At 42.1% G+C, this 20,387-nt stretch overlaps 1 protein-coding gene across 3 annotated transcripts; it reads right to left on the reverse strand.

Annotated features, from left to right (window-relative positions):
- Positions 1-7,452: 7,452 nt before the first annotated feature.
- Positions 7,453-13,408, reverse strand: pex10 (peroxisomal biogenesis factor 10). Of its 3 annotated transcripts, none has more exons than XM_042003068.1 (7): positions 13,371-13,408; positions 12,954-13,180; positions 12,273-12,353; positions 11,775-12,187; positions 9,723-9,889; positions 9,361-9,496; positions 7,453-8,053 (listed from the first exon to the last, which is right to left on the reverse strand). In XM_042003068.1, exons 2-7 carry the CDS (start codon positions 13,063-13,065, stop codon positions 7,985-7,987), a joined length of 978 nt encoding a protein of 325 aa, XP_041859002.1. In that variant the 5' UTR covers positions 13,066-13,180; positions 13,371-13,408; the 3' UTR covers positions 7,453-7,984. The 3 variants fall into 3 exon arrangements, with proteins under 3 accessions (XP_041859002.1, XP_041859000.1, XP_041859003.1); XM_042003066.1 differs by having other exon boundaries at positions 12,954-13,203; positions 13,323-13,383; XM_042003069.1 differs by having other exon boundaries at positions 12,954-13,177; positions 13,323-13,380.
- Between the last annotated feature and the right edge of the window lie 6,979 nt (positions 13,409-20,387).

Below are 20,387 nucleotides of genomic sequence, written 5' to 3' on the forward strand. Positions count from 1 at the left end.
ATGGAGCCAACAGCACCACATCATCTGCAAAAAGCAGAGACCCAATCCTAAGGTCATCACACCGGATCCCCTCAATGCCTCGGCTGCACCCACAAATTCTGTCCATAAAAGTTATGAACAGAATCGGTGACAAAGGGCAGCCTTGGTGGAGTCCAGTCCTCACTGGAAAAGAATCCGATTACTGCCGTCCGGTTCTACAGGGACCGGACAGCCTGTACAAGCGGGTCCGGCACTCCATACTCCAGCTGCACACCCCGGGAACCAGGGTGCCATCGGCCCCCTCCCCACACTCCCCACCTACTCCAATCCGCACCCCATATAACCCCACACTCACACCCTCCCCCGCGCCGCACCCACAAGCACTCACCACCACACAGTCACGCCACACACAACCCACCCACCATTCCCCGTGGGGGACACCCCAGGCGGACCAGAGGACAGCGAGCCCCAAGCACCCCCCCTTGACCCAACACCCACAGCAGCCAGCAGCCCACCAGCGCAGCCACCCCAGGACCCGGCCCCAGGGCAACCACCCCCCCCGCCCGCCCCCAGCCACACTCAGGGGGAACAGGGGTGTGAGAGGTCCCCAATACCCTCTCCCTCCCCGCTCCTGACTGTTTATGAAGTGTGTGTTGTGTGCAATTAAAACTGAGGGGCAGTGACCGCGATGAGCCGGGAGCAGGGCCATCTAAGTGGCCCCGCCCGACATGCATCGCATGCCATGCCCCCCAGGTGTTGTTTGTGTGTTGTGATTCTTGTGTTTTGGTGTCTCGGTGCAATTAAAACTGAGAGGCCAGTCGCCACGGGGTGCATCCAAGGAGACCACTGAATGGTCTCCTCCACTCCACGCCTCCCAACTCCCTACGTGTGTGTGTGAGACAGAGAGAGCGGGAAGTAAGAGGGGTCCGGGGATGTACGTCCAGCAAACTTCCCTCTGGATGATGAGCCTCTAGTGACATTAGGCACCCCCGCTCCCCAGGAGACCCCCCAGGGCAAGACAGGCCAGGAGAGGCCGCCCCCCCATGCCCGGGATATTCAGGGACCACAGCCAGTGAGCCGTCACCAACCCTAGAAAGTACCCACCCTCCCACATCCCTAACGGGGAATGAGAGGATGGGGACAGCGGCAGACCCACGGCCCACCACCCCCAGGCCCACCAGTGGCCTCACCCCCAGCTACGAGGCGACTCCAAGCGCTCCCACCGCCCCCACAGCCCCCGACGGGGCCAGACCCAGAGCCACCCCCATCGCAGAGCAGCCAGGTCCCGCACCACGGGCAACCACAAAGAACCCGCAACCACCAGTCACTCCCGGCCATTTCCCAAACCCCCACAGCAATGAGGTCAGAGTCCTCCACCTACACTAAGTGATGGAACTAAGCACAGGGGACCAGAGGAAATGAGATTCAGCTAAATAGTTCTTTGAGGAGGCAGACATTGTCTCACTACTGTGTGGTCAACTAAGAGATTTCTAAACTGCTGAATACACAGATTATTTTTGTTTTTCCAGTTCACAAGGATAGTTTTCTTTGTGATGCATAATGCTGTGCGTATCATGTGTGCAGAGTTAACTGCCATATTAATGTCACCCAAGCAGAGATGTAAAAAGTAGCAGAGACCCATACTTGAGTAAAAGTACAGATACTCTATCAAAAAATGACTTGAGTAGAAGTAGAAGTCTTCTTTAAGCACCGTACTCAAGTAAAAGTATTAAAGTATTCAAGATTTTTTGTACTTAAGTATTAAAAGTAGTCTGTCGTCTTTAAAACGTACTCAAGTATTGAAAGTAAAAGTACAGGTATGAAGTTTTAATATGTAATGTTGGTATTAAAGAAAGCACTCAAAAAATTGAATATCACTTCATTTATTTTATGAATATCTTCATAAATCTGAAGGGCACCCAACAAAGCAAGTGATCAGAGAACCTTAAACACTGAGATTAAAGCTTTGTAAACAAAACAGAACAAATATCTTGTGCGTCTTCCACCACAGCTTACTTCCTTCTGTATGCAACTTGTATGCATAAAGCACAGTCATTTTTCAGAATGCAGAAATTTTCTGTTTATTCTTCACTAAAACTACAATTTGGTACAAGTTCTCCCACAAATTCTCTGAATGCTTCTTGTTCAACAATGTTGAATGGCTGAAGTCCTTCGACCACAAACTTAACAATGGCCTTATCAATGGATCTCTGAGGCATAGTCCAAGTACTAACTAATGTGGCCTGCTTGATGGAGGTGGAGGGAACCCCAGTCTGCCTTCTTCTCTTGGCTGAGGTGAGTTCCTCATATCTTTGAAGGTGGCAGTCATGTTTGCTCTGAAACAAACAAAAAAGCGAATTAAAAGTTTTACTTAGATACTTTGTTTTACTAGAATTTTACAAAAAGCAACATTATTGTTACGTGTAATAACTGTTCTGATCCAGGGTTGACACTGTGGAACAATTACTAGTGGCACAAGGGTTTAATCAGACATGGCCACATAATTGTACCTAAGTAAAAAATTCCACTGTATATCAAAAGAGTTTAGCAAGCAACCCATAAATAAATATCCTTCATTACTGCTCCGCCTTTAACCTTTCTGTCATAAGCCTGTCAAACTCAGTAGATGATTAATTGATTAGTTAGTTGATTAGTTAAATCAATATCAACCCTGCATCGTGAAAAATGGGAGTGAGATTATGCTACTTGAAATACTATGTTTTATCAGCACATTTCCTTGCCACATTTTATAGCTCAGATAAGAAATATGGTCTACAAACTGGCTTAGGCTACACATATACAAAAATAGAGTTAAAATTGGGGATAATAAGTCTAAACAAACTAGTATTCACAGATAGACACAGCCTTTATGATAAAATTATGTTAAGGTAACATTCATCGCGGCATGTCTGGGCATGCATACCACGTTGTAGCCAGAATTGCTGACAGCTAAAGCTAGCTACAAATAATTAGCGGTACGTATAAGAGGTACGTTTTATTTAATATATTGTAGCTTACCTTGATATGCTTTTTCAAGTTAGACAGGGAATTTTTAAAGGCCATTATTTCACATTCTTTCGGAAGGCAGAGTAAACACTTCATTCGATAGGAATTATCCTTCACTCCAACATAAGAAAACATGCACGCTAAGTAAGGCCAAGGGTGCTCTCCTTCTTCTCCTTCGCCGCCACGACCGCTTGAAGTCGAGGGGGTAGGTGGGGCCTCATCTTTTTGTTTTTGCAGGATGTCAGGGTTGTTCTAGAGGGGTGTAAACGTACATGGAAAAAGTGAGGATTTGGTTCTTTTTAGAAAATCCCACCAAGCCACTAAAGAGGAACTGACATTAATGCTTTTAAAACACTTATGTGTTTTGATGGTTGAGCTGATGAATGGCAGGTCAGAGATAACCAGATCCTCACACAATGCTTGCTCTACATCTAACCATGGTTCATCCAGACTGCTAGCTTTAAGCCATTTGGAGATATACTGCAGCTTGTTAGCTAAGAAAACATGATTAAAGTTGGGTAGCTCCAATCCGCCTCTATCTTTAGTCTGTTGTAAAGTTTTTAGACTGATACGTGATGGCTTGTTTTTCCATAAAAATTTAGATATATGTGAGTCCAGTGACTTAAACCAGCTGGAGGATGGTTTAGTGGGTATCATTGAAAACAGGTAGTTTACTTTAGATAGAACCATCATTTTAACTGTGGCAACCCTCCCCATGAGTGATATGGGTAAGCGCCTCCACCGTGAGAGATCATCCTCTATTGCTTTAAGTAGCTGGACATAATTTAGCTTTGTTAGTTCTGATAACCTGGGGGAAATGTTTATGCCTAGATATCTAATGTTTCCAGACTGTATTGTAGTATTGGGTGTGTTTTGTAAGTCACAGTTGATGGGCATAATAATAGTCTTAGACCAGTTAATAGAGTAGTCAGATATTGATGAGAATGTGTTAATAAGAGTGATTGTCTGGGGGAGAGATGTTGGTGAGTTCTGGAGGAAAAGTAATACGTCATCAGCATAAAGACATATCTTGTGTTCTATATTTTTGGCATGGATTCCTTTAAACTCTTTATTTTGTCTTATGGCAGCAGCTAGGGGTTCAATAAAAATAGCAAAGAGTGATGGAGAAAGCGGGCAGCCCTGTCTGGTGCCTCTCTGCAAACAGAAGCTTGGTCTTCACACATGCATTTGGGTTGTTATATAAAATTTTTATCCAGTCTATGTAAGATGACCCAAACCCAAATTTGTTTAACGTTGCAAATAAAAATTTCCAGTTTACTCGGTCAAATGCTTTTTCTGCGTCTAAAGAAATGACTGTGGATTCCAGATTATGTAGAGTAGAATAATCTATGATGTTAATTAATCTACGCATGTTAGTAGAGGAATGTCTACCTTTAATAAAGCCTGTTTGGTCAGGATGTATTATTAGAGGGGTTATTTTTTCTATTCTTCTGGCCAAAGCTTTGCTAATTATTTTGAGATCTACATTTATTAATGAAATTGGACGGTAACTGGATGGAAGTGTCGGGTCTTTACCTGGTTTTATTAGTAGAGTAATATTGGCTAGGTTCATATTTGAAGGTATTTTTTGTTTTTCCTTTATTTCTAATATCATATTGTAGAAAGTGGGTGCCAGCATTGTCCAGAATTCTTTGTAGAATTCTGCTGGGTAACCATCTGGACCTGGAGCTTTATTGTTGGGCATATGCTGGAGAGCTTAATGGAGTTCGCCGACTGAAAGAGGTGAATCCAAGACCATTTTATTTTCATGTTTTAATTTTGGAAGATTGATGTTACTAAGAAATTTATCAATATTGTCATCTGTTGTAGTTAGTTGTGATGTATATAATGTTTTATAGAATTCTTTGAAAGTGTTATTTATCTTGTCAGGGTCATGGTTGATGTTTCCTTCTGGATCTCTGACAGAGGAGATGGTTGATTTCTCCTTGTTTGTTTTTAACTGATTAGCCAGGAACCTTCCGGATTTGTTGCCATGCTCAAAGTTCTCCAAGCGAAGTCTTTGCACCAAAAATTGCGTTTTTTTTATCTATTATTTCATTAAGTCCAAGTTTAGCTTTCCTTATAGCATTTAGTGTGTGTTCTTCTGGGGAGACATGGTAAGCGTCCTCTAAGGATTTAATTCTGAGTTCTAACTCTGAAATTCTCAAAGTTTCTTTCTTTTTCTTATGAGAAGAAAAGGAAATTATTTTCCCTCTCATTACTGCTTTTCCTGCTTCCCAAAGAACACACGCTGAAGTTTCTGGCAAGTCGTTATTTTCTAGATATAAGGACCATTCTCTTTTAAAGTAGCTGATAAACTCAGGATCTTTAAGTAACAACGTATTAAATCTCCAGTTTCTAGTTGCTGGTTTATTGCTCTTACTTCTCAGAGTGAATGATACTGGTGCGTGATCACTAATGCTAATAGGATGGATTCTGATTTCTGACATGTCATTCATCAGCGAGCTGCTAGTTAAGAAATAATCTAATCTAGAATAGGAATGGTGAACTGAAGAGAAGAAGGTGTATTCTCTTAGTGTGGGATGGTGGGAGCGCCAAGCATCACAAAGACCAAAATCCTTCATGTTTAACAGTTTATGAGGATTTCCAGACTCGATGAGCTCCTGTGGTACTTTTTTTCTCCAGTATAATGTTAAAATCACCTCCTATAATTAGTGTGTTATCTGAGTGACCATAGAGGTGAAGAGGGAGTGAAAGAAGGAGGGATCATCAACACTTGGACCATATATGTTTGCGATACATAACTTAACATTTTTAATAGATAATGTAACTATTATAAATCTGCCTTCTGGATCTATGATTGTATTATCTATATCAAAATTTAACCTTCTATTAATAAGAGTTGCTGCTCCTCTCTGCCTAGAATTATAACAAGCTGAATACACGTGTGGAAACTGGGTTGTTGAGAGAAGATCTATTGTTGAGTTTGATAAATGAGTCTCTTGGAGTAATATTATATCTGCTTTCATTTCTTACAAACAATTAAAAATTTTAACCTCTTTTCCCTTGTGCCAGCTCCACGCACATTCCAAGTGACAAATGTGAGTTCGTTCATGAACCAACCACAGAGATGAGGCTATATGCATATTACTGAAGCGTGTGTGCGTGCATCCCACTGCTTCTCCACGTGCATGTGTATCGGCCAGCTGGTTGTGACAGGGATGTATGTGTGCTTGTGCTGTTCTGTGTGTTCATGTGAATCATGAAAAGTGCTGATGTGTACATAATATAATGACAAGTGTTACCGTTAACCGTTAAAGGGTCGGACAGAGAGGTGACATTTATGTCTCTGAGCTAGCTTCTGCAGCCGAGGATCAGACTGCCAAGGTCCCCACAGAGGGGAGCCTGTGCTACTGTTTCAGGCTGAGCCCAACTGGGCCCCATGGGCAAAGGCCAGGCGCTCACCTCTGTGCCCGACCTTCAAGCTTGGCTCCAGAGGGGGTCTCGGTGATCCACGTCCGGGCAAGGAAAACTTTACTAAGCGTGGCTCAGTGGGTAGAGCGGTCGTCTTGTAGCCTGAGGGTTGGCGGTTTGATCCTCGGCCTGTCAAGCTCATGTCAAGGTGTCCCTGAGAAAAACCCTAACCCTACCAGGGGCATCATGTTTTCTTCCATTTGCTCTTAAGATCTTCAGGACACGCAAACCCCTCCTCCACGGCAAGGTGGTGGGTTTGTCCTGGGGAGTATCACAGTAAATACTCAGACCAACAACCATGCCATGTTCAAAGTCTCTTAAATCCTCTTTCTTCCTCATTCTGATGCTCAGTTTGAACTTCAGCAAGTCGTCTCCATCATGTCTACATGACTACATGCTGCCATGTGATTGGCTGGTTGGATATTTGTGTTGACAAGTACTTGAACCATGAACCTAATAAAGTGGCTGGTGGATTACTGTACTATAAAATAATACACAGCTTTTTATAGTTTGCTTGAGTATTTCTAATCCAGCCCACCAGATAATTTTCCTCCACAACATGAAGGAAACATGTTTAGAAGATCAAAGATTAAAGTTATAAAGATGTAAAATCATGATTACTTGAAACGGTGCAACAATCATTTTGCATCATCACCTGCTGATAAAAAAGGAAATGAATGTTGAATTTTCATCAGCTTTTGGAGATGAAGAACAAGCTGCCTGAGGCCGCCAGTCTTTCATAATGAGCTTCGTCTCATCTTTTTTATTTTTTCCTGTGCTGCTGCTGTTCACAGTTCAAGGCTGATGCTGCCAAGCAACAACCTGTCAGTCATAACTCTGAATGTTACGGTACTTTTACACTCAGTCAGGAGACGAGGCTTTTCAAACAGCTGATGTTTACAACAGCGACCAGACAGTTAAGTTCCTCACACGTTAACCTTCACTATATCTTAGCTAATATCAGACCCTGTAGTTTTCACTTGCAAATTTAGCCTTGTGTTGTTTAGAAATAATAAAGGACAAGCACGTAAATGACAGATAATGAATATATTAGATCCAACTGAACCAGAAAATCAGTTTTCACAAAAGATAGTTCTGTTATTTTCCCATTAAAATACGCTTTTCAAACCATTCTTGTGCAACGCACACATCCTCAAACTGATTAATTTTCATTATTAAAAAAAAACAAAACTGGGTTCTGCCCCAGTCGAGCCATGTGTTGGGAATACTGGAGTCTTAATACTGTTCTTAGGAAAAATCTTGTAATCTCTTTTATGGTGCAGCAATCAGAGCAGACGGTTGGTAAAAACAGACCTTCACGTCTTTACAGTTAATAATTTTAACAAACTTAGTACAGATCATGTATTTAGACATTTTAAACATTTTGTAATCATCTATTACAATATTAAATTAAATAGATTTACTCATATTTACATGATTTCTTTATGAAATGTAAAGCACAAGGAAAACTGGGTTTATATGGGAGCAATCTGGAAAACTGGAAAACGCTGTTTGCTTCCAGACCGGTTCAGCTGCTGTGTGTCCAACATCTGGTTGTGTAGTTCTAGCTGTAGTTCCTCAGGTACACCAGTCGATGAGGCAGGAACTTCTCCCGACACAAAGGACACTCCGGCTGAAAAGATGGACAAACAGGATCTGGTGTGAAATGAGAGCAGCTGGTCTGATCCGAGGCTCCGATATAAAAACACTGATCGATGCAGCTCTGTGGGAACGTTCAGGTGTGTGTAGCGCTGATGTGTATGTGCAGTCAGTGTTGTAGAAGAAAGATCTCAGTGGGAGAATCAGGGAGGAAACGTGACACGAAGCCAACAGCCAGAGACGTTTTCAGCATCTAAAAACAACCGAAACCTTGAAAATTAGAGTGACTCCAAACAGTTGAGAGGGTTTTTAACACCTCAGACAGCTGCTAACCGTCAGCAGTTAGCCGGACATGTTAGTTAAAATCAGCTTCCTGTCAGGATTCCTCCCCCATGATGCAGTTATACTGACAGAATGGCCACAAAACAAGCCTAAACTGAACATCTCTTTTCCTTTATAATGTAATAATAATCCGGAAAAACATGATCCACTTCCAGTATGTTCACACTTAACCAACATAGTTTTGGAGTTTTTTTATAAACGACGTTTCCTGGACATGACTGATAAAAACGGCTGCAGACGCAGGTGTGACCGCCACCTGGACAGTTTCACAGATTTCTATCCGTTTGGCTTTTCGTACTTTAACAGATGAAATCTTGAGAGATGCTGAGTGAGCGACTTCCACGGCTGTTTCTAAATAAAGCTGCTCGCGGCTGCCGCATTTTACTACACATGATTTCTGTTAAAACAGATTTTTAATTCATTTATTCTAAATTAATTTATTAAATATATTCATCAATTAATTAGCTTTAAAATTAATTTTAAGTCATTTGAATAATTTAATAAATGACCTAAAATATTCAAACTCATTTTCAATAATTAAGTTTATTGAATTTCTTTGAAAAAGATCATTGTCATTAATTTATGTTACATTAATATATTAAATATATTTATTTAAGAATGTATTTATCCATTGTCACAATAAATTCTAAATTGTTTAAATTATTTGTTACATACAATTTTATCAAATTAATTTTAAATAATTTCATTCAAATTCAGGATCATTTAAAATGATTTAATTTTTGATTGTTTTAAATATATTTAGGAACAAATGTATCCATTAACTTAAATATTTCTAATAATCTGGAAAATGAATAATTTCTTAAAATTATTCCAACTATTTTTCAATAATTAGATTTATTAAATTTCCAATCATTTATTCAAAATAATTTAAATTTATCAAAACTATTCAAATTAAATATTCATCATTGAATTTATTCCATTTCCATGAAAAAAATGGTCAAATGATAAATTTGACAGGCTGCTCTGATGTGGCCTGACCTTGGTGTTGCACCACTCCGTGATGCACTCCCAGCAGAAGAGATGTCCGCAGGGGGTGGAGGTGGAGTGCCTCCTCGCCTCCAGGCAGAGGATGCAGCGGGCTGCTTTGTGGTTGGAGCTCAGGTTGTGCTGAGGACTGAAAACACACTCGTGTTTCATGTGGGACTTCTGGAGCAGTTTCAAAATACAAATTTTCTTCAGGCTTCAGACTGTCAAAGGAAAACATTCAGAACCAACAATCCCACTTCAATCCTGAAATCTGAACGTGTGGAAGAAGAATCAGGAGTTCTGATGTGGGTCCTGACAGAAGGATCAGACGGTGCTGCGTCCAGACAGCCGTGTTTAACGTTCTGCTTCTCTACCTGAGCTTCCTGTAGAGCTTCCACTCCTGCCGGGCTCTTTGCCGTTGCCTGAAGTTGTTGAGCTGCAGACTGACGGTGACGAGCAGCTGGAGGAGGGAGACAACACCCAGCAGCCTGTAGCTGGTCCTGATGGTGGCGTCGTCACCTCCCAGCCCCATCACACGCAACTACACACATACGACATCACTACATGTTAAAAGTGCTCCGCTCAGATACAATGAAGACATAGGTTTCATTTTAAAACAAACACAGTCTATCAGCCAGTAAGATGGATGCATCTACAGAGTGTGTTTTGTGGTGGGTATGCACCGCTTCTTTCACTCCGTCTGCAGCTGGTTTCTATTGTGTTCCACTGTAATATGTTTGATGTAGTCACAGCAATACTGTCCATTAAAACTTAGAGCCCCGTTTCCTCCAACAAGTCCGGTACGGTTTACATTTTATTGTGTTTCCACAGGCAAAAACTGGGATGGGAACCAGAATATTTGACCCGAACCAGCCCACTTTTTAAAAAAAGAAAAAGCATACCGACTCGTGCCATAAAGAGCCAGACCTGTTGATGGAAACGGGACTTTAAAGGCTGAATAATTAGGATTTTTTCCTTAAAAATAATTTAAAATGTTCTCATTTGTTGCGAGTGATACTTGATGCTAGCTTCCCTATTAACAATCTGCCTCCTCCAAGTTTTTCTCCTTCAAAATAAGAGTTCCGTGCCGGAATAACTTGGGTGCACCGTGTAGCTCTTTCCAACTTCCTGGTTTCTTAACCAATCATAATCTCCACGGCTGCCAAACAACAACAAGGCAGCGTTTGGTATTTTATGTCGGCAAAAGAGCAGCAGCATGCAGGTATGGAAGCTAGAAAAAGAAGCGGACCAGAAATAGTTTCAGAAAAACCTAAAAAGCCTCAACATCCTGCTAAAAAAGCAAACCACCAAAGAAAGGATAAAACAAGGATTAGTGTTGGAGAATCTTTTGAAAGGTGGAGAAGTCTGAGCTGGGAAAGTTTCTCCTCGACAGGTAAGCACCGGAATTTTGCTTAAATTAACCGAAAAGTTTATCTTGAGTTACTAAGATTTTAGTCTAATTTATTTCTCTGCTCTTTTTAAATGAATGTGTGTGACTGTATGGATGTATTAGTGGAGTAAATCGGTGGCCTGTTAGTTTACAACAAATGTAATGATCTTTGGGCCGAGTGAATGTGTGTTTTGTCTTATAAACTCATGAAATTACTATCAAATTAATTTATTAACTGAGGCTAAGGGAAATCGCTGCGTGGCATTTGTTGATTAATGTAGCGTTTGTTTACACTCTATTTTATGCTAACGTAAATTAGTGAGTGAAATTAGCGCTAGCATTGCAAAGCATAGTAACTTACTATGTGTGTGAATCATCTTCGCTCCTCATCATGATGTTTGCTGGCGCTATGTTCTCCGTCCTTCATAGATTGTATAAAAGAACCGTCCTCATACAAACCGGCAACCTACGTGAAACTCTTCAAGGTAGGGGGGGGAGGACGCTCTCCGTGTTTTTGTCTTTCGACTGCAGTTCTGATTTGAAACACTAGGTGTCAGTGCTACTTATTTTGCCTTTAAAGTCTGAGTAAATTCAGACATCTGCATGGAAACACGCTACATGCTTTAAACATGTTAAGACTGCAAACTAAAAGATTGTCAACATTTTTTTTTATTATTTCTATTGATATCTGTTCAGGGAGCACCTAAAAATCAGCGCTTCATAACTTGGTGGATCTCTGAATTAAACAAACCCTCCCTTCCCAATCTAGTTGTATGTTTGCAGACTAGCACGTTAATTCTTCTAGATTTGTCACAGAAAGCCAACACAGCACCCATTAGGTTTGAGGAGCTGGGGATCACCATGACAACTTGGCAGTTTTACAATCATTTATCAGGACGGCTTGGATTAACAGACACACGCATACATTTATAAAATAAAATACTTATTTTAAAATAAAAATCCTGAAGTCTGCCTCCTCTCTCTCATACATACATACAGTGTTTGTTCTACCATATGAGGCCTATGGAGGACTCACGTAGCCGATGCCAGCCGCTCTCTTGGACAGATGATAGAATGAGCTGCTGATGTAGAACAGAGCCACGTGGAGTCGGTGCAGGAGCGTCACACCCTGCTGGACGACCAACACAGCCGGCAGACATGCTCTCCTCTGGGGCTCTGTGAGCAGCGCCACCCCCCTCTGCACCCATCTTCTAAGCCAACACTCCAGGCTCCAGCACCCAGTCGCCGCCTGACGCCGGCTCACGCCGCCACGGCTCTCCTGTTCGCCTTCCAGCTCGTTCTCCAAGCACACCAGGACCTTCTCCAGGAGGTATGGAAAGTAAGCATGACACAGGATAAAGAGGCCACGTCTGGCCCGAGAGGGGATCTGACGTTTAGTGGGGTCCACCTGGATGATGTTGACATATTCCTCACCAAGAGTTTGATAACCTGCAGAGTGTAATGAGAAAAATGTAGCTTTCTATCAGCAGTACAGTTAGGTAAGACTGTTCATCTGGGACTGGATGATAATTACCCGAGAACGTTGTTAAACTGTAGTATGCCAGATCTGACAGCAGCTCTATCTCTCTCCTCCAGTCCAGCCATCGTTTGGATCCTTTAGAAAAACAGGCTCTTGTTATTTCATGCTTTGGCAGCTGCTATACACCATCCCTTTTTCTGAAGATTTAATTCCCTGGAAAGATGAATCATCCCAGGATTTGATGCTTCTCAGTGTGGTTAACATCTGAGAAGTGCTGCTGAGCTGGATGATGTTTCGGTTCCTGACTGTTTAGCAGTCGGTGATCAATGATAAGGGGAGGGGGTCTCAGCCAGGACTGAGTGAAATGGCCCTAAGTTTCTAAGTGGGAGCTGTGATAAGCGATGCGATAATTTTCTAAAGGCAAAGAGAATGAGACTTCGTGGCTTCTTTTTCATCTCGTTTCGCAGAGACAAACTTCAGCATCCTTTATGTAAAGAAATGAGGTAATGTAGTCCCACAATTCTGTGCAGCAGCCGCCAGAAAGAGTCACAAATATGAGGACAAAGAGTTGAGAGAGCCATACACTTACAGATTTAAAACTAAATTCTTCTGGTATGCTTCTTTTTATACAACAGACATTGGAATAATTTCTCACCTGATCACTTTCCTTCCCACCTGAATGAAAAGCAGCATCGAAGCTGAAATCGGAGAACATGAAGACGAACTCAAGCTTACCAGCAAGTGTGTGAAAAGCTTCGTTAGCGTTGTTTCTCAGGACGGATCGGTAATACTCGTCCTTCTGACTGGAGCGAATCAGCTGGGCCTGGTTAGCCGGAGCCAGAGGCATTGTAAGCTAACATCCGACACGTCCACACCAGTTCATAGCGAGCAGCTCAAGTCCACCCGTGGACGCTGTTAGAGAAGATCCGTGCAGATGTTTCGGTCCCTGCACCTGTTGTCTTAGTACCAGGAACACGACAAGAGCCTGTCAGAAACATGAAACAGTCCGCCAGTAAGAACCAGCTGACCCATCAGCTGTGTGGCCTCCACACTTCTACACAGTGAAAGCGCGGAAACAGAAGCTTTAAGATAAACATAAACTACCTTCTTCTTCTTCTTCTTCTTCTTCTTCTTCTTCTTCTTCTTCTTCTTCTTCTTCTTCTGCTCCTTCTTCGTCTTCTTCTTCTTCTGATATAATAATATGATCGCAAACAAAAGGAATACCGCCACCTGCTGTACCGGAGCGTGTATGTACTTCATACTTACTTTAGCACTTCAGCTTTAGTACTACAGAAAAAACAAAAACACTATATATACTGTTATCTTCATTTCCTTTTTCCCCACTCATATCTCTAAATAAAGTAAGGAGAGCCTTATGCAACTTCCTCATGTCCTCACCGATCTTTATAATTTCCTCCATCACATTTGATTGACATGCTCCACATTTAATTGGAGTTAGTTTAAATGCAAGTAGCTTAAATGTGCATTCCCCCCAAACTAGATAGATAGATAGATAGATAGATAGATAGATAGATAGATAGATAGATAGATAGATAGATAGATAGATAGATAGATAGATAGATAGATAGATAGATAGATAGAATCAAATAAAAAAAACATGAAACATTTTTTATGCCACACAACTTAGTACTTTTCAAATGAAGTTTTCTAATGAAAATGTAATGTTTAATTTTAATGTTTAATTTAATTTATCTTCATCTTCATTTCATCAACGTGCTTGACAGACTCAGGTGGTTTACAACGTGCACACAATCCTGTTGGCTCTTATCTTCTCATGTGGGTGTTTGGTCATGTATGCCTTAGTCTAAGACAGGTGATGATTATTTCTGGGACTATTTCCCTCCTTTCTTCCAACAGAAACATTCTCTTTAATACGATCCAGATGTTTTTATAATATTATTTCCTGCCATTTTTGTTTGTTTTTTATTTGCTCCTTTATGATGGTTTTAACTTCTGATTTTATTAATACAATTTCCAAGTTAGCAACTTGTGATTTTAGTGATGGCTTCTCAGGTAGTCCTATCTTTGTTGTTGCTTTCTACACACGTGTGACCTGGAATCCAAGTACAGTATACAATCAAAACCTGTGGTAAACAGTCTAATAGCTTTATTCTGTATTATATGTCTATTACAATATCTTGTAAACCGGATTTTCCTGACTTGACATCTGTAATTGCTGACAAAATATCTGATGCAGATAAAACATTGTTAATCTAACAAGATATTTAACTTCTTATGACAACAAATGTGGCAGACAATGTCTTCTTCTTGAGTTTTATGGCACTTTGCACTATTTTGGTTGATTTAATGCCTACATCTAGCTGCAGTGTGAAATGTGCATGCTTGCACCTTGCCTCCACTCTACTCTGTTCTCACGTCCTCTCTTCACATCTCAGGATGGAGGGACCTTTCTGTATCAGGAGTTCATGATCACACATCTACATGTTGTGGTATTTTCCTGCCACGTGGGGGCAGTCATATGTAGAACGATGTTTGAGGGCTGCTGTTGTGTTGGTATGATGATGCTCTGCTTCATAAGTTGCTTTTCGGTGGAGTAAAACTCTGTGTTACAAGAATGAAGATTGTTCAGGCTGCACACACATTCAATCGCTCTTCATAATCTCTGGTGGTTTGTCGTCTTGTGATGAAATCAATGGCTTCTTTGTAACCAATCAGCATTTGATCACCACCTGGAAAAATAAACTAGTTACAGTTACTAGTTACTTCATTTAAAAAGTTACTTTGTTGATTACTTAAACCAAAAAGTAATGCGTTACTGTTAAAACCTTTCAGTTACTTTTGTATAAGAACATTCTTAAAAATTCACCCATTAATATCCTAACAACTTAATTACAGTTTTGTACAAAATACAAAAAAAAAAAAAACAAACAAACAAAAAAAACCAAACAAACTAACAAACAAAAAACCCCACTCTAACACAAAGTCATTTTTCCACACTAAGTCAGGCCAGCAGATTATTTGAAAGAATAAATAAATAAAAAGAAATAAAGCAGCTGCTGGAACATTAAATCCATGCTGCATGTTGAGCCTCCGTCTTTCTCCTACTCTTAATTATATATTTTTATTTACATCTTTCCTTAGTCATCCGGAGGCATTGTCTCAGTCTCTCTGTCACGTGAAGTGTGTGTGCATGTGTGTGTGTGTAAGGGTGTGCCCGGTTCGGATGCTCTCGGTAACCCAGGTAACGGAGCTGTGGACACACGGGGATGATGGAGGCGCGCAGCAGTGCAGCGGCTTCTCGAGCTCCTGGGATGAGGCTGCCCGCTAGTACACTTTTAGTTGGTCCTGAGGCCAACCTCATTGATTTAGGTGTATTATTGGGGGGCTGCTTTGTACGTCTTTGTACGTGAGTGGAATGACAACAATAAAGAATCCTTGATCCTTGATCCTTGACTAGTTCCTGAAAAAAGGTCTGTTGTGTTCATGTTTCCGTTCTGCATCCAGGGGTCATTGCTTTGTGGACAGCTGTGAGAGAAACACAAGGGGAGCAGAGGAGACCTCAACCTGCGACTGACGACTTTTACAAGCGACTTCACAGAAAAACAAGACTTTGTAACACCGCCAATGTCCTGCAGCTCACAGCTGCTGGCCAGCATGTAGTAGTTTAGCTGGTAACGGAGTAACGCACCGTAGGGTAACTGAGTTGCTTTATTTTAAAAGTATTGTATTAGAGTATTAGTTACTGACAAAAGCAACAGCGTTACAGTAACGCGTTACTAGTACTGCATGCATGGCCGTGTCTCATTAAATACCCCAAATCCTTCAGTCTGCATGGGGTGTGAGCGCAGAGCAGATATCTCAGAGCAAGCATGAATGGGTCCTAAGGCATGAGTTGAGAGGGGAATAGAAGATGTTTAGACTGGAAAATAAAAAAAGGAGTGATGTGCAGAGACAACAGGCAGCAAAAATATTTAGGTTACTAAAAGAACCCAAATTTATAATTAAACAGGAAAAATAGTTAACAAAGATACAAAACATCTTAAAACCTCAAAAAGTTCAGTTACATCAACAAAAGGCTTTTGGGATTTTTTTTCTTAGACCAGGGCTGTGCAGAACTAGTCCTGGAGGACTGTTACCCTGCAGGTTTTAGATGTTTCCCTGCTAACACTCACCTGCTGCAAATTATTGCTCATTAACTAAATTCTTAAAAAGAACCCCAACTATCAGCACATTGTCCTACTATGTTGTTATTGTCCTTTCTTCTGAAACCAATCTCCTAGCAGCTTTAAAAATCTAATGTTTACTAAATTGTTCACCCGTGGAGGCCACCATGTACATTCTCCTCATTGGCACCAAATCCACCCTTTCCAAAGTTAATAGTTTCTCCCTCACCATCAACAGCGCCTCAGTTTCCCCCTCCCCTCAGGTCAAGAGTCTGGGTGTCATCCTCGACAGCACCTTATCATTCACCTCACACATCAATAACATCACCCGCTCAGCCTATTTCCATCTGCGCAATATCAACCGTCTTCACCCCTCCCTCACCCCCCACACCACCTCTATCCTAGTGCACAGCCTTGTCTGGATTACTGCAACTCTCTCCTCTTTGGCCTCTCACAAAAATCCCTTCAGAAACTCCAAATGGTTCAGAATTCTGCTGCCCGCATCATCACCCGAACTCCTTCCTTTCATCACATCACCCCCATCCTGCAAGAACTCCACTGGCTTCCCATCAAGTACAGGACAGAATACAAAATCCTCCTCCATACATACAAATCCATACATAAACTCTCACCCCCTTACCTCTCAGATCTTCTCCACATAGTGACCCCTTCCAGATGTCTTCGCTCCTCCTCTTCTATCCATCTCTCTGTCCCTCCTGCCCGTCTCAGCACCATGGGGAGCAGAGCTTTCAGTCGCTCTGCTCCCCAGCTCTGGAACGCACTTCCTCCTGACCTCCGCAATACCGACTCTCTCCTCACCTTCATCTCCAAACTCAAAACTCATCTTTTCAGAACAGCATACTGTCTGTAACATTATTTTCAATCACATCCTCACCACTCTGCCCTTTATGTTTAGGTTTTTAGATTGTGTTGTATATGTGTGCCTCCCCTGTACTTTTAATGTTTTATTATTTGTTTGTACAGCGTCCTTGGGTGCCCTGAAAGGCGCTTTAAATAAAATGTATTATTATTATTATTATTATAATTATTATTATTATTATAATTATTATTATTATTATTATTATTATTATTATTCTGGGATGATGACGTGTCACGGTTGCTGTCAAGACAAGGAGACGAAGAAGGGAAGGCCAATGTGGCTCGATTTTCTTTTCCTACAGAAATCCTGCTGCAATGAGCTGCTTTGGCTGCAGTTTCCAGTCAAAAGGAAACAAAAACAAAGTGAGTCTTCACTGCTTTACGAGTGGTAAGGGGAACAGCCCGGTGGGACAGTCTGTGGATGGACACAGCTCCCTGAGGACCCACGTTTATGTTCTTGACACGTCTCTCTAAATCCTTCTGTCAACCACAGCTGACGGAGCTGCAGGTTTTATGACTGCAACAGACCGGACTTCAGGCTGGTGAGGAGAAAAACAAAAAGAGAAACAGTCAGACTAGAGATGCTGGATGTCCTTCTACTGGGATGTCCTTCTGCTGGGATGTCCTTCTATCTGGATGTCCTTCTACTGGGATGTCCTTCTATCTGGATGTCCTTCTACTGGGATGTCCTTCTATCGGGATGTCCTTCTACTGGGATGTCCTTCTATCGGGATGTCCTTCTACTGGGATGTCCTTCTATCTGGATGTCCTTCTGCTGGGATGTCCTTCTATCTGGATGTCCTTCTACTGGGATGTCCTTCTATATGGATGTCCTTCTACTGGGATGTCCTTCTATCAGGATGTCCTTCTACTGGGATGTCCTTCTATCGGGATGTCCCTCTACTGGGATGTCCTTCTATCGGGATTTCCCTCTACTGGGATGTCCTTCTATCGGGATGTCCTTCTACTGGAATGTCCTTCTATCGGGATGTCCTTCTACTGGAATGTCCTTCTATCGGGATGTCCTTTTACTGGGATGTCCTTCTATCGGGATTTCCCTCTACTGGGATGTCCTTCTATCAGGATGTCCTTCTACTGGGATGTCCTTCTATCGGGATGTCCTTCTACTGGAATGTCCTTCTATCGGGATGTCCTTCTACTGGGATGTCCTTCTATCGGAATGTCCTTCTATCGGGATGTCCCTCTACTGGGATGTCCTTCTATCCGGATGTCCTTCTACTGGAATGTCCTACTATCGGGATGTCCCTCTACTGGGATGTCCTTCTATTGGGATGTCCTTCTACTGGAATGTCCTTCTATCGGGATGTCCTTCTACTGGGATGTCCTTCTACTGGAATGTCCTACTATCGGGATGTCCCTCTACTGGGATGTCCTTCTATTGGGATGTCCTTCTACTGGAATGACCTACTATCGGGATGTCCCTCTACTGGGATGTCCTTCTATTGGGATGTCCCTCTACTGGAATGTCCTTCTATCGGGATGTCCTTCTACTGGGATGTCCTTCTATCGGGATGTCCTTCTACTGGAATGTCCTTCTATCGGGATGTCCTTCTACTGGAATGTCCTACTATCGGGATGTCCTTCTATCGGGATGTCCTTCTACTGGAATGTCCTACTATCGGGATTACCCTCTACTGGGATGTCCTTCTACTGGGATGTCCTTCTACTGGAATGTCCTACTATCGGGATTACCCTCTACTGGGATGTCCTTCTACTGGGATGTCCTTCTATCGGGATGTCCTTCTACTGGAATGTCCTTCTATCGGGATGTCCTTCTACTGGAATGTCCTACTATCGGGATGTCCTTCTATCGGGATGTCCTTCTACTGGGATGTCCTTCTACCAGGATGTAAACAAGCCACTCCTCCTGTCACAGCCACTGAACCCTCAGATCGACCTGCTTTTGAAGAGATTTATTCAGTTTGAATGTTCTACGACCTGAGGGCTGGACAATCCTTTGGACAACCCTGATTTGGACCATAAGGTAAATAGCATAGCATAGATCAAGGTAGGTCTTCAAGAGCTGCAGTCCTGCAGGCTTTACATGTTTCCCTGCTCTAATACACCTGGTTTAAATTAAATGGATCCAACAGTTTATGAAGTTCTGCTCAGTGACTTATTCAGTAGAATCAGGTGTGTTGAAACAGGGAAACATGTAAAACTGCAGGACTGCAGCTCTCCAGGACCAAACCCGCCTACCCATGGCATATGAACTAACTTCAATGTGTCTCAGTTATTCTGTTGCTTTTTTTCTAATTGTTAAAATTCTTTCACACAAATAAAAACAAAGCATGAACAATGACAACAACAAGCAAACTGCAGAAACAGAGAAGACAGCCTTTAATACATGTGTCTGTTTATTCCAGCATAAACATGTTTCATGTCCTTCTCCAAGTCTAATCTGTTGCTGCCCACTGTTTTCCAGCTCTGGGAAGTTTGGGATTATTTTCTATCACTGAATCTGTTTCTGAGCAGACTGATAATCTGACACGTTTGTGGTTTTGAATCATTAGGAAATGAGTTCATTCCTGTTTGGTGGATCTGGTGTGTCATGAATGTTCTGTTCATGCCGTGTATTAAGCAATGTATTGATTTAACATGTTTAGATCAGGAGGGAAACATAAAAATAAAGAATCAATGAAACCTGAGCTGCTGCCACAAACTCAGCGTGTGAATGCAGCATCTCTAAAGTGACATCCTGTTACAGAAAAGCACTCTCCAGCCTGTGTAAGTGGGCTAAGTTCATTCATTCATGTATTCATTCACAACCGAGACAGCTCGGCTCTGATCTGCCGGGAAAGTTGCAGAACCAGTTTCTTTGTCTCCTCAGTGCTGCTCCCTGAGCCAGCGAGGTGTATCATAACCTCCATGCTGATCATCCCATTATAAGCCCTCCTATCCAGTACTGAGACTTTCCTCTGCACTTGTATCAACCCTTGGACAGTCTGCCCCGCCACCCTACACACCAGGAAGCTGAACTTTGCTCTCAGAGAAAGGGGAGGAGCTAAGGGTCTTCCTTTCCCTCCGTTTAACTTGGCAGCTACTTGTGGGTTGTTGCAGAAAGAAGGTGGAAGGTGTGGGAAGTGCTTCGCTGCTTGGACTAAACCACCAACGAGAGCACGGG

Source organism: Melanotaenia boesemani, chromosome 13 (assembly GCF_017639745.1).
Source record: "Melanotaenia boesemani isolate fMelBoe1 chromosome 13, fMelBoe1.pri, whole genome shotgun sequence".
NCBI classification, from domain to species: domain Eukaryota; kingdom Metazoa; phylum Chordata; class Actinopteri; order Atheriniformes; family Melanotaeniidae; genus Melanotaenia; species Melanotaenia boesemani.

Bases quoted from the DNA above. Each gene is read 5' to 3' on its own strand.
- pex10 (XM_042003068.1), bottom strand. From the start codon at position 13,065: ATGCCTCTGGCTCCGGCTAACCAGGCCCAGCTGATTCGCTCCAGTCAG. The intron at 12,354-12,953 runs GTAAGCTTGAGT...GTTTTTCTAAAG, and splicing joins AGCTTTTCACACACTTGCTG to GATCCAAACGATGGCTGGAC. The intron at 9,497-9,722 runs GTAGAGAAGCAG...GTGTGTTTTCAG, and splicing joins AAGCTCTACAGGAAGCTCAG to TCCTCAGCACAACCTGAGCT.